Source organism: Phascolarctos cinereus, unplaced genomic scaffold (genome assembly GCF_003287225.1).
Source record: "Phascolarctos cinereus isolate Bilbo 61053 unplaced genomic scaffold, phaCin_HiC Scaffold_4;HRSCAF=312, whole genome shotgun sequence".
NCBI classification, from domain to species: Eukaryota; Metazoa; Chordata; class Mammalia; order Diprotodontia; family Phascolarctidae; genus Phascolarctos; species Phascolarctos cinereus.
Window position 1 is genome coordinate 82514040 of NW_027555847.1, and position 14683 is coordinate 82528722.

A 14683-nucleotide genomic window follows, 5' to 3' on the forward strand; every position below is an offset into this window, starting at 1 on the left:
TTGCTGCTCCTCTGATGGAAGAAGGGGCTGCTAATTTTTTAAAAGAACTTTTAAAAAAGACTCAAGGCTTTGAACTTAAAAAACACAGCAGAGTCCACTCTTTCTATTAGAAAGACACAGCATTAAACCAAGGCCTTTAACTAAAGTCAGAAACTAAAAGCAGAGTTCTGCAGGCAGGTATTCAGTGGGGCTGTATTTGGCAGTGTCTGATAGAGACCACGTAGTCACTGGAAACTCTAGCACACGCTTATGTACAGTGAAACAGCATCTGGTGGAGAGAGTGCCCCCAGAGGGAAGAGAATGAAGATATCACTAAAAGATGTCAGTGATGCTATCCCATCAGAGATGAGAATTGTCCCCATAAATGCACACTGGCCACACATATTCCCTATTCCCTAAGTGTCCCTTCTGCACATGTGTCTTATATCTTCCCATTGATGGTGGGTATACTTGTGGGAGAGCTTGCCTTGTGTTTATGGGGAAAATATGTTATGATTTCTTGCTCTATGTTACTATAGATTTTATTACTTTATTACTATATTGTTAATTAAATGCCTTTGCTTTGAACCAATTGTGTCCTTTGGCTGACAATTAAATTAAACACATTGGTGGGGGCCCTGACCTGTGATTGTTGGAGATATAGACCCACAAAATACTTCAAACCTGAACTAGTCTCCTCTGGGGGACCCACCTTGGAAGCTGGGGAGCTGCCCCCAAGTGCTACAAATACTTTTGTATTGAATTGAATTGACCTTGACACTATTCCATTCTGAATGTGTTGCAAGCTCATTACTCCTGCTTCCCTGTGCCATTCTCTCTCCTACCTCAGTGTGACCTAGCTGGAGTGCTGGAGTTGAAAAAGAGGCCTGTGGCCTAGAAAACAAGACTGAGAAGGTGGCAGTCAATGGATGGCATGGTCTGACCACTGTCAGTGCAGAGAGAGTCTGTTCCAAGCCTTCCTGTCTGGGGGGAGGAGAGGAAGGTGTTTCTTAATAGATCAAAGTCCCTCTGGGAGGTGGAGCCTGGCCACTTATCCTGAGCTATTGCATTTGATTAGTAAATATCTACCGCCTTAGGACCAGCTTCCTGGAATCTACCCTAGGGTCAGGGATAGAACTAGGTGAGGGAAGGGAGGAAGGGAGAGTTACTAATTCATAGAAGCTTCTAAATTCTGGCCCCTCCTATCCCTATACAACCAGGATGGAGGCTCTAGCCCATACCCTGTTACTCTTTCTTCTGCTGGCCTCTTTCAGCCCTGTTGCTGCCCAGGAGGTACCTGTGTGTGTGTTTCTGAGCATGAATGAACGCATATTTGTGAGCTGATAATCACACAAATATTTGGAAGTGTGTTTATATATCTGTGTGCATATATGGAATAGTAGGATATGAGTGTGTGTACTGCTGAGTATGTCTGAAGGAGCCTTTGGGATGAATATTCTGGGGGCCTAGATAGAATATACCAGAGATCTGGGAGTTTTATAGGGGAACTGATGGTGGTGGTTTTGTGTGTGTGTGTGTGTGTGTGTGTGTGTGTGTGTGTGTGTGTGTGTGTGTGTGTGTGTGTGGTAGTGGGTGGGGGAAATCCTAAATAACCCAGAATTTTGGTGAGATATCTCTACCGAAGGCCAGAACAAAACTATCATAGACCTTGGGTTGGTGAGGGAGATCTATACTGAGGAAATGGAGCAGCTCTAGCATAAACCCTGGACACCTGATGAAGACTTGGCTCCCCTATTAAGAGAATGACATTCCCCTAGGGTAGAGGGGGAGAAGTCTTGGGGTTTCAAAGGTTCTGTGCTCACTTCCCAAACACTTCTAGCCTTCACCTACCTGTGTTGCTGTCAGCCCTTGATGAGAGACTAGGATAAGTTTCATTCTCCCCATCTTCAAAAGTGAGAGACAGAGGCCCAGAAAGATTAAAAGTCTTGACTGAAGTTGCCAAACAAGTCAGCGTAGACAGGACTAGAGCCCAAATTTTCCGATACAGCTCAAGCTTCCCACTGCTGCTTCCCCATTCCTAGACTTTAAACCATTTCCCTAGCAAGGGGATGTTCTATACTGCTCTGATTATTACCTGATGCTCACAGTGACTGATTGGTTTGTAATTGGCTTGGCAGGGTCAGGGGACTGTCTGCAGTAGGGAGAGAACTGAGGGCTAGCAGAAGAAACTACCAGAAATCCTCTCATTGTATCTCCTTCTTCTGGTATCATTCATACTGTAGGATGGCATTGACATCTACAGTCTCACCATGGGCTCCAGGATCACATCACGATTTGCCCACACCACCATCACCAGCCACGTGGTCAATAAGGCTGAACGAGCCCAAGAGGCCACCTTCCAGGTGGAGATACCCAAGACAGCCTTCATCACCAATTTCTCCATGTAGGTACTGATACTTAGCAACTTCCAATTCCCTTCATGCTTCGACATCCTTAGCTCCCCAACTCCCTTATAAAGAGTGTCAGGAACAGGGCTCATGACCTAATAGGTATACACTAATATGCAGAATACGGGTAATGAGTAGAGTAAACTTGACATTTTAGTACAAGGATATAAATAATTCATGACTCATGTAGAGTTGGTGGGATGAAACTCATAATTAGAATGTTTTAACGCAGTATCATACCTAGTTTTAAAAAAATTGATTTGAGAGTCTACATCTGCATGGAAATTCATGGACCCAAGAAAGAAATTTTAGGTGGAGAAAATTTAGATAAGAATAAGAGGAAAGAGAAAGAGAAGAGCTATTCCTATGGGAGTATATACTACAAACTGCCTGGACAGATGGAGAGCATAGATGATACTTTTCTAATAGTAATAGATTCCTATAGTAATTTAAAGTTTTTAGAGTATTGTCCTCAGAATAACTGTTAGAGATATTCATTGCAAATATTGATATTTGCACTTTGCAGCTAAAAAAATAGAGGCTTGGAAAAATTAAGTGATGTTTACAAGGTTATACAGCAATAAAATATCTTGAACACACATTTTCTAAACATAAGTATGGTGCTTTTTCATTTCACCAAGCTGCCTACAGATCATGAAATTGGCACAGTTTCAAAATAGAGTAATAATAGGGAATGTCAACTCTCTAGATACTTGGTGGAGGTGTCTTTTTTTTGCCAGGAACATGACCTAAGAAACTCTTTATAGATAGAAAGACAGGAAAGGTAGTTAATATATTGGACAACAGAAGAATCAAGCTTCAAAGTGATCACTACAGGACAGAACAATGAGAATGAATTGAAACTAGCAGTTGAAATATAACAGAAATAGATTCTAGTTGAAATATAATAGGAATAAATATGCCTTGGAACTTGGGGTAAAAATCATCTGCACAAGTACAAGGTAAAAACTAAACATTGAAAAGGATCTGGGAGTCTTAGTGGACTGCAAACTCAATAAGATTAATACAGCAGTCAAAATGTTAGCACAATCTGAGGCTGTGTTAAGAGAGACATTGGGTCCAATGAAGGAAATAATATCTCTATCTTCTGCCCTGGTCAAGTCACATCTTCTGCTCTCGTGCAACTTAGTAAGGAAACCTGGCACATACTCAGGCTTATCCTAGGATATTGGTGGTAAATGAGGAGGAAGGGATGGGAGACAGATACTCTAAGGTAAACTAAACGAGACTGAGTAACTAATTGGCTATGAGAGGTTAGGGAGAGAGAATAGTTCAAGACAACTCCAAAGTTACAAGCATAAGCAACTGAGTGAATAGTATGCAAAGATAAATGGTGAAGTGAGGAGGAGCAAGTGTGAGAGGAGAAATAATGAGCTCGGTTTGGGGACATTATCTCTACCTGCATGTTTCAGGTGTAGATGGGACATGCAGGTAGAGATGGCCTTCAGGGAGATGAAGATGAGGACCTAGAGCTCAGTAGAATGGTTAGAGCTGGAGATGTGATTTGGGTGTCATCCCCACAGAGGCAGCAGTTAAAGCCCTTTGAGTAAATGAGATTGACAAGAACAGAGAAGATACCTTCAGGCAGCAACCATATTAGAAATCATTGAGTCCATCTGTTCTGCTCCCTCTGAGCAGGTGTCTCATTTGTTCAAGAAGAGCATGAGAACTCAGTGAAATAGGACAGCAGAAGCATGCTTAAAGAGGTGAGAAGATAACTGAGAATGTGACATCTCTGAAGGCAAGAGGGGAGCAAGCTACAAAGGGAGTCAGCCAATCCCATGATTCTGATTCACCATGACCTCTGAGGTCCTGTTCACCTCTAGGATTTGATGATTGTTATTGACTGATGATGTCATGATTGGTTATTCCTTCCTCCAAGAGACCTCCCTTCTCCTTTCCTTTAAAGTCCCTTATCATTTCCCCCTTTCTGAAGAGACCTAGTTAGTCAACAAGCATTTATTAAGCTCCTGCTATGTTCAAGGAACTATGCCAAGTGCTGAGAATGCAAAGAAAGGCAAAAACAGTCCCTACTCTCAAGGACTTCGCAGTCTGATGGGAGAGACAATATGCATGCAAACTCTGTGTGTGTAAGATGTAGATGGAGTCAATGGGAGGAATCTCAGGTGGAAGGGATTAGCATTAAGGGGGAAGCAGCAAAAGCTTCTTGCAGAAGGTGGGATTTTAGATGAGACTTGGGGAAAGTCAGAGAAGCCAGGAGGCAAAGATAAGGAGGGAGAGAACTCTAGGCATGGAAAATAGCCAGTGAAAACGCACAGAGTCAGGAGATGGGGTGTCTTGTGGAAGGAGGCCAATGACACTGGATTGTAGAGTATGTAGGGGAAAGTGAGATGTAAGAAGACGGGAAAGGTAGGAGGGGACCAGGTTATGAAGGATTTTGAAAGTCAAGTGGGGGATTTTATATATGATCTTGGAGTTAATAGGGAGATATGTGACATAGTCAGACATGGACTTTAGGAAGATCATTTTTGTTCTGTTCTGTTTCGTTTTTGCTTTTTGGTGAGGTAATTAGGATTAAGTGACTTGCCCAGGATCACACAGCTAGTTAAGTGTCAAGTGTTTGAGATCAGATTTGAACTCAGGTTCTCCTGACTCCAAGGCCAGAGCTCCATCCACTGCACCACCTAGCTACCCTGAGAAAGATCAATTTTACAGCTCAGTGGAGGATGGCCTGCAGTGAGACAGAGACTTGGGGCAAGAAGACCAACCTGAAAGTATTGCAAGAGTTTAGGTGGGAAGTGATGAGGGCCAGCATCAGAGGTAAATGGAGAGAAAGGACTGGGCACATGAAAGATGTGGCAAATGGAGATTTGATAGCATTTGGCAACTGGGTGGATATGGAGGAGGGGTAAGAGAGAATGAGGACTTAAGGATGACAGTCAGGTTGCAAGCCTGGATGACTGGAGGAATAGTGGTACCCTTAACAATCATTGTGGGCAGTTTGGGGGCAAAGATCATGAGTTCAATTTTGGACATGTTCATTTTAAGATGTCTGTAAATCATCCAGTTTGAGATGTCCAGTAGGCAGTTGGAGGTTAGAGACTGGAGGTCAGAAGAGATGTTAGGTCTGGATAAGCAGATCTGAGAATCATTGAGGTCAAAATTAAGTCCATGGGAGTTGATGAGCTCACTAAAAACAATTGTATAGAGGAAGAGAAGCCAAGGTATCACACTTTACAATTAACTAGCTCAGGAATGTAATATATAATTTGTTCAACAGGTGGTGCCATACTCCAGACACCAGCCCAATGGTCTTGTCAATATCCTTTGACATCCTCACAGAAGACCCCTGATACTTTTGAGTTGAGTTGAACAGCCTAGAAACTCAAACAATCCATCAGATCGCTAGGTCTCTTCCCAGCCTCTCCAGCGAAAGACCCTGGAGGATGGACTGATCTGCCCCACTCAGCAAGTTCTCTGAGGGCAGGGCCAGCCTCTCCTCTGATTTTCTCTCCTCTGGCTGTGAGCTCTCAGAAGGTCAGGCTGGTCCTATTCCTTCTGTCTGTTAGCCTGTGGATACCCTGATGGCAGACCCAGAGTCTGCTCTTGCTCTGTCTCAAGGCTCTCAACCAAACCTTAATCACCAAGACCATTGGCCTTTTCTCAGCTCTCATCCTTCTTGACCTCTGCATAGCTTTTGAAATTGTTGACTACCTGTTCCTACTGGATACTCTGCCCTCCCCTCCCCTGAGGCTTTATGACATGGAACTTCCTCAGTTTTCCTAACACCCCTCTATTCTGCTCCTTCTCAATCTCCTTTGCTAGACTTTCCTTCATTTCCAACCTCCTAGGCTTGGGTGTTACTCAGCATTCTGTCCTGGCCTTCTCTTCCTTCACTATCCAATTTTCTTGATGATCTCATTAGTTTCCATTGGTTCAAATCTTATCTTGATGTAGATGACTCCCATATCTGCATATCCAATTCTTACCTCTTCCTTGAATTCCAAGTTCCCCACTACCAACTGTCTGCTTCCATCTTGAGCTCAACATGTCCAAAATGAAAGCTATTAGTTTTCCTCTTGGATTCACTTTTGCTCTCAAATCCTCAAATATTCAATCTTATTGATTTGAACGTTTCCTTGGATGACGCAGATAGCAACCCATTCATGACTGCCCATTCCACGTGGCTATTCTCCATGTCCTTCCATAAGTGTGCCACTCATAATGGTGGCTTTTCTCACTTTCACCTGATTCTCAAGGATGCCAGTGGAAGATTTGGGCTGTCAGATCTTCTTTTTCCCTCGCCATGTGGCCATCCCATCTTTTCCCATCAGATATTTCCCTGATGACATTCTTCCTCACTCTTTTTCCTTGAAGTTCCTCATTAAAAAATATATCACAGCCTACTCACACCCACAATTCATGCATCTCTACATTTCTCTCTTTGAGATATTAATTTTTCATTTTTTTGCAATATTTTGGGTTCACGTATCACAACAGCGGCTGAATATTGATATTAAAAAGCTGGGTCTTTGTTTCTGGGAGAAATTTGGGGTCTTAGAGTACTGTAATTTCCTGAAGTCAATCCACCCAATCCATTCTCTTCCACCTGTTTAATTTGAGGCCCAACGCAGTGTCCAGTTGTACTATTGGTTGTGGATATATGAGTTGATGAACAAGTTCTATAGGTTGTCCATGCAACTGTACGTCACAAACTGGGTAATAAACATTATTCACCTGCTAGCTTTTTCCTGGGCAGATTGTGAGGAATTATGGATCTCTTCTAGGAGGCGCTCAGCGTTCTAGAATTTGATGCAATGAGCACAATGTCAGCTACAAATAGGAGGATTTGGAGAACCTCACCATCCATGTGGAATATTTTTTTAACCTTGAACTCTGTACTAGCTCACCTCCATCAACAGTACCAAATACCTCTGATAAGCATATATCTTCCTCTTTTATGACAGCTAGGTGGCACAGTAGATAGAGCACTGGGCTGGGAGTTAGAAAGACCCAATTTCAAAACCTACCTCAGACATTTGGTCCTGGACAAGTCACTTAACCTTTCTCAGCCTCAATTTCTTCATCTATAAAATAGGAAGAATCACTAATGACACCTGACTCCTGATGTTTTTGTGAAGATAAAAATGAGATAAGACTTGCAAAGTGCTTTGCAAACCTTAAAGCACCACATAGATGTTAGCTATTATTATGGTTCATCTTGATGTTTATGAAAAGAGGGTTATTGAATAAGATTATATCTCTTCCATCTGTCACCTCTGCAGGTACTGTGTTTGCGGTGCTCTGCATATAATAATTGCTTAATGAATAGTTTTCCATTCATTCAATCAGTCAGTCATCTTTCATAAATTCTTTTTTTTTTTTGGCTAGGCATTGGATTTAAGTGACTAGTTGTGTGTGACTTACACAACTAGTAAGTGTCAAGTGTCTGACAGCAGATTTGAACTCAGGTTCTCCTGACTCCAGGGCTGGTGCTCTATCCACTGCATCACCTAGGTGTCCCTCCTTTCATGGATTCTTGAATGATATCAATGGGAGACAGCCCATTGGAAGACAGCATTTTAAGGCAACATTTTGCTCTGCTGAATCAAACTTTAAGAGAAGCCAACAAATGATAAGCATAGTGGAATCTCATATTTTCTATATATTTTAGTCATTTGTACAATGGTAAAGTGTGATCTACTATAGAAAATTGCTTGTGAAAACCTTCCTGTTCCCTACCAATAACCTGACTTAGGATACCCTTGATGTTCATGAAGATGATTCTCCTAAAAACTTTATATACATGGGAACTTGGGCATATGTCAGTAGTGACGCATATTCTGTCAGTCATTTTGTTTTTAGTATTAACAAAGTCTGACATTTTTTCCCCCATGTCTTTGATATCTTTTCCCTCATTTTGAATACCGTCACTGCCCTCACAATTGTGTCGCTTCCAGCACGGACTTCCTATATATTCAATTGGCCTAATGTGGCTGCTTTTCCCGTCTTTGTTCTCCTAGTGCCTTTTTCATCTCTTCTATGAATATATTGGGGACTGTGATGTTAGAGTCCCATTGTGATGCCTCTACTATCCTTGATGGTAAAAGTGACTTGCTATAAAAAGCTTTGCAGATTTTTAATTTTCTTCTGTTTGTTTTCCTCATTCCATTTTCATACTTAAAATATCCTCAAGATTGCTTTACTTAGGTCTCTTATCAAGCTTTCTTTAAAATGGTTTTTACTATTGAGAGAAATGACTATTAATAATCAATGAATAACCAATAACCAGGCTTTTTCCCCATTCTATTTCCTTGTTCAAAGCACAGCCTTTGAAGTATATTACTGACCTCTGCCAAAAATCTACCCAACCTAGACCATCTTATTTAAGGTGAATTCCTCCCATTGTGGTTCACTCAATCAAATTTAAATGGAGGCAGATCCTTTGGCCAAGGCTGGAGGTGATTTGGGTGTAAAGACAATTTCTTTGTCTAAGAGTGACATGATGTCACTCTCTCAGCCCCTCATTGGAGAGAGCCCACTTCTCATTATAATATTCATTCTCTCATTAATTGTTAACCAATCAGAGTTTATTGCTGTCTTCTGAAAACCTACTTTTCCGAGGGTATTTAAGCTGCAAGTATACCACCATGATGGTCTTTGGCATTCAAGAATGCCATGGACCTCTTTTATGAATAAAATAATAATTAGTATTAATTAAATAATATTATTAATTAAATAATAATTATTAATAAAATGACTAATTACCCAAAAACTATGTCTCCAACTTTTTAAACATCATACTATCCACTACCTTTCTCAGCCTTGTGAGGTGATACTGTTAGTTTTTTCCACTATCTTTCACTGTAAGATTTTATAAACAAACATATGTTTTAAACTAGTGCTCTCTATGTCCGCCGTCTTTCAGCACTTAGCAACTAAGCGCTTACTAAGATGGTTTGGGGCCTCTCATTGGTGTTCTTGTCATGGCAATTAATTTACATCAGCTAAACTTCTGTATAGAATTATAATAATTGGTGTCAATGTTTCTATCATCCATCTCCCAGTTTTCATTTTCAACTACCTATTTAAATAAGTCAAGATTTAGCTATTTCAATTTTAGACCATATCTTTTTCTCATTCGTTTTCTTCTACCATCAATCATTATAATCATATTAATTCTAATCTTTGTTCTAATGCAGGAGTTATCTTTTATATGGCATGAGCTCCTTTGGCAGTCTGGAGAAGTCTATGGATCCCTTCTCAGAAGAAGGTTTTTAAACAATTGAAGGAAATGCTCAATTTCAGTTAGGGGTCAGAAAACAGAGATGTCATTTTTTCCCCCATCCAAGTTCTAGGACCCCTTAAAGTCTATCCATAGACTCTGTTGTCCTAGAGTCAGCAATTAGACAATATACAGAAAATCAGGTGACAGAGCGGATCGAGTGATGAACCTGGAACCAGGAGAATCTGTGAATCCTTCCTCAGATGCTTACTAGCTGTGTGAGCCTGGACAAGTCACTTAACTCCTCTCTGCCTCAGTTTTCTCATCTGTAAAATGGGCATGATAACAGTCCCTACCTAATAAAGTTGTTATCAAGATCAAATAAAGTAACATGTGGAAAACACTTTACAAAACTTAAAAAGTGCTACTAAAACGCTAGCCACTCAGGGATGACTTCTATATCAACAGTGGATCTTCTCCTGTCCATTAAAATTTTATCAATTTTGTTTTGGGGGCTGTTATTCAATGCTCAAACCATGTCTAGTAACTACTGATTCTTTTCTCAAAAAATATTCATGATGTAGTCAGGAAGCTTCTGTCTACAAATCTCTCTGGTTTTTCTTATTTCCTATTTCTCACCCATGATTTCTAACACTGTTTTCCCCCATCTTTATCTATTCCTGCCTTTGCACTGAAATTGACTAACAAAGTACACGCTGACTTAATTTTGAGAGTTTGACCCAGTTATGTTCTTCATAAAATTTCTCTACTTACTTGTCTCCAGATATCTAATGAAGTAGATAGAACACTGGGCTTAGTCAGCAAGACCTGAGTTCAAATCCAGCCTCAGATCCTTATTAGCTATATGGCCCTGGACAAGTCATTTAACTCTGTCTCTATTTCCTTATTGGGAAAATGGGGATAATAATAGCACCTACCTTCCAGGCTCGTTGTGAAAATAAAATGAGACAATAGATGTAAAGGGCTTTGCAAACTTTACAGCACTATATAAATGCTAGTTATTATTATTATTATTATTATTATTAATTATCCTCTGCAACCAATGTTGGTACATAAAATGCATTTTTCCCCATAGTGGTCTTTTTTTTTTTTTTTACAAATTGTTATCATGAACACTGCAATACAAGATAAACAGATGTCATTATCTTTCACCTGAAACCCATCTTCTCCCCCACCAGATTCCCTATTACTGGAGAGAGCAACACCATCCTCCCAGTCCCTCAGGCTTGAAACCTAGGTGTCTTCCTTAATTCCTCACTCTCTCTCTCTCCCTCCACATGCAATCTTTTTGCCAAGGCCTGCCAATTTCACCTTTGCAATATCTCTCAAATGTGTCCCCTTCTCTTCTCTGACACTGACTGCCACCACTGTAGTACAGATTCTCATCACCTTGTGCCTAGACTATTTCAATAGCCTGGTGATAGGGCTGCCTGCCTCAAGTCTCTCCCCACTCCATTAAGCCACTACAGCGATTTTCCTAAAGTGCAAGCTTCCTATTGCCTTCAAGATCAAATGTGAAATGTTCCATTTGGCATTCAAAGCCCTTCATTACCTGGCCCCCTCCTACCTTTCTAGTCTTCTTACACCTTATTCCCCAACTCATACTCCTTGATGTAATGACACTGGCCTTCTGGTTGTTTCATGAACAAGCCAGTCCTCTTGGCTCCAGGAACTTTCTCTGGCTGTCCCCCATGCCTGGAATGTTTTCTTTCCTCTGCTCTGCCTTCTGACCTCCCTATCTTCCTTTAAGTCCCAAATAAAATCCCATCTTTTACTAGAAGCCTTCCCCAGCCAATCTTAATTCCCCCCTGTTAATTTTATTTCCTATTTATCCTGTATATAGTTTGCTTTGTATATTATTTGTTCGCATGTTGTCTCCTCTATTAGACTGCAAGCTCCTTGAGGGCAGGGACTGTCTTTTGCCTTGTTTTGTATCTCCAGCACTTAGCTTAATAAATGTTTATTGATTGATTATCCCGTGAAATGGTGTTTTGTATTGTATGCCGAGAAGCATACAATAAAACTAATTCTATTTTCTTTGTCTATAAGAAGTACCTATGAGAACCCTCCCATCTGGCTGCAACTTCCCTGTGGTTTAATTTATAGCAAGAATGGCAATATTGTTATGCTACTCCTCCTCTAGTAGTATGTTGATTCATTAATTTTTGTGTAGGGAATTTATGTTTAGAGTACCAAGACCTATGTTAATTTATAGATAGTCTAAAAACTGTATGGTTCTTAACATCCAGCATGGCGTGCCCTTATCAGAGAAGGTGCTGTGCCCTATGAGCAAAGCAGAATGGACATAGCTCAAAAGAAATGTAAGATGAACAAATTTAGGGAACCCAGCCCAAATGTTCACATGGACTATCTGTGCATTCTGAGCTCGTATTGGTCTGCTCAGCCACAGTCGGACGCATCGTAATTTGACTCTAACGTAGTGATGTCATTTTGATCGTCTTGGAGAACGAAGGACAGCAACCAATCGCTTCCTTCTCTGCCATTTTGTCACTGTGGAAGCAGAAAAAACACATAAGACCAAGAGGCATTGTATATTTGTTTATTAGTTCATAGTTTGCTATGGCCAAAGAATTCATCGCTAAGTGGTAATGAGCCTCCCTCCACTAAGAAGATCCTCAGGAAACATTACCAGTACATTCCTGGACTATACATGAAGCCTCACTAGTGTGATAGAAACTTTCAGAGCTTGCATTCCACTGTTTAACCTTCAAGGCCCCAGAGTCACCTCCCCACTGCAATGAGGCAGCCTCCTGACTTCCCTGTTTCTTTGAGGGTACCATCATCCTTCTGACTAGTCACCTTGGTCCACCAAATCAGTCATCTTTGGGTCTTTGCTCCCTCCCATCCCCCATCTTCACTCACTTGCCACGTCTTTTTGATGTTGCCTCAACGTCTCTTGCATCTGCTCCTTTTCCACTCACATGGCCAACACCCTAGGTTAGAACCTCGTCCTTTCTTACCTCTTCTCTTGCAATGGCCTTCTATTTGGTTTGCCTGCACCTGTTCTCTTCTCTCTCCAACACAGTTCCAGTATAGCAATGGTTCATTATTGAATGTCATTTGTGAAAGTTTGCTTATTCCCAAATGACATTCTAAGTGATGATTCATGTAACAAGCTAGGAAATGTAGGCTGCAGCCAGATGGGGAAGGGTTTTAAATCACAAATAGAAAAATTTGTATAGGAACCATTCAGAACAAGGAAAAACAATCTAAAAGAGGTTATATTGTATAGATGTTATGGGCAGCTAAGTGGCGTGGTGGATAGAGCACCAGGCCTGGAGTCAGGAAGATCTGAGTTCAAATATGGCCTCAGACACATACTAGCTGTGTCACCCTAGGCAGGTTACTTAACCCTGTTTGCCTCAGTTTCCTCCTCTGTTAAAAAGGCTGGAGAAGGAAATGACAAACCACTCCAGTGACCCCAAATAGGGTCATGAAAAGTTGGACACGACTGAACAAGAAGTGTAGATGTTAAGTAATATGAGAAATCAAAACCCAACCTGCCCCTCTTCAGTTCCTCTAGCCCTCTTTCCTCAGTGTCCCTGAGCTCCTTCCCTGAGGGTTCTCTGTGTTCTTCCTCCCTCCTTAGGATCATTGACGGTGCGACATACCTAGGGGAGATAAAGGAGAAGGCATCTGACCAGAAGAGGTACCGCTTAGCTCTGGCCAATGGGCTGAGTGCTAAAATAATCAAGTAAGTATCTGGGACAAAGGTTGGGCAGCGCAACCAAGGAACCAGGAAGCCCCATACAGCCAGCTTCCTGCTTGAGAGCACCTCCTGCCCTGCCTGTCTAGACTGTGGCCATGGCCACACTGACAACAACCCCTACAGAACCCAGCTCTGCCCAAGCTCCCCCCGTCCACCCCGTCCATTCCCAGTGGCACTAAGGAGCCCACCTCCCACCCAGGGCCACAGGGAGGAATCTGGAGCAGTTCCAGGTGTCTGTCAATGTGGCCCCAACTGCCAATGCCACTTTTGAGCTGGTCTACGAGGAGCTGTTGAAGAGGCAGCTGGGGAAATATGAGCTAATGCTGAAGGTCCGGCCCCAACAGCTGGGCAGACATCTGCAGGTAATAGGGCTGAGCCCTAAGTCACCTCCCGTGGGAAGCCTGCCTTGGTGCATTCTCTCTATTTCTCCAACACAGGGAAGTCTGTCTCTTTCCCTCACCCCCATCAGACCAGGGCTCCCAAGGGCCAGGGCCTCTTCTTCCTCAGACTGGGGCCTCCCTAAGCATAGAGCTATCACCTTCCTTCAGACCTCCAGACTCTTCTCATGTCTTTCCCCCCTCCATCCCACAGATAGATATCCGTATCTTTGAGCCTCAGGGCATCAGTTCCCTGGACACTGAGATCACCTTTATGACCAAGGATCTGGCAGATGCCCTCACCACCACACAGAACAAGACCAAGGTCAGATGCTGAGACCTGGGAGGACAAAGCCTGGGCCCTAGCCTAAGTCATTATAGGGACAGGAGGAAATGAGGCACAAGGCAGGAGAGGGGATTGGGCGGGTCAGTATGATTACAAAGTTTTCAGGCTTCTGCACACAGAGGGTACAGGGAATCTGGCCATTCTATTGAAGAAACTATGGAATTCTTGCCTGAGGGTGATTTAGACCCAGGGAGGGCAGAAGGGAATTCCTCATGTTTTATTGCACCTTTGTCCCAGTCTAATCACCAAGAGGAGCTGGTGAGTGAGGTCAGTCACAGGTACCTTTGCTGGGTCACTGGAATAGAGTCCAATATATTCAGGTCCCCTGTGAGGGAGAGGGGGAAGAGAAATGGTTATTATTATCTCTTTTCCTAGCTCGTGTTAGAGCAGCAATGAAGGTTTTTCCTAATAAGTAGTTCATACTCCAATTATACCATCACTCCTTGGTTAGGAGTCACCTCATCCCTCTGACTAACCAGCCCCCACATACCCTGAAGCTCTATGGCTCCTCAGAGCAGATGTTCCCAAGGGCTCCTCCCTGTGGCACCTGTGCCCCATGGCCCCTCTCTTGGGCCTTCTTCTTTGCTGTTGCTTCCATATCCCTCCACAAAATTC

General features: G+C 42.3%; 1 protein-coding gene across 1 annotated transcript in view; it reads left to right on the forward strand.

The window, feature by feature from the left end:
- Window positions 1-1104: 1104 nt before the first annotated feature.
- The window catches only part of LOC110197544 (inter-alpha-trypsin inhibitor heavy chain H4-like), a 42755-nt gene continuing 29176 nt past the window's right edge, over window positions 1105-14683 (forward strand). Inside the window, exons 1-5 of the mRNA XM_020971553.1 lie at window positions 1105-1272; window positions 2223-2383; window positions 13226-13330; window positions 13545-13707; window positions 13937-14047. Of these exons, the coding sequence (XP_020827212.1) occupies window positions 1201-1272; window positions 2223-2383; window positions 13226-13330; window positions 13545-13707; window positions 13937-14047 (612 nt within the window). The 5' untranslated portion in view covers window positions 1105-1200. The remainder of the gene's footprint in view (window positions 1273-2222; window positions 2384-13225; window positions 13331-13544; window positions 13708-13936; window positions 14048-14683) is intronic.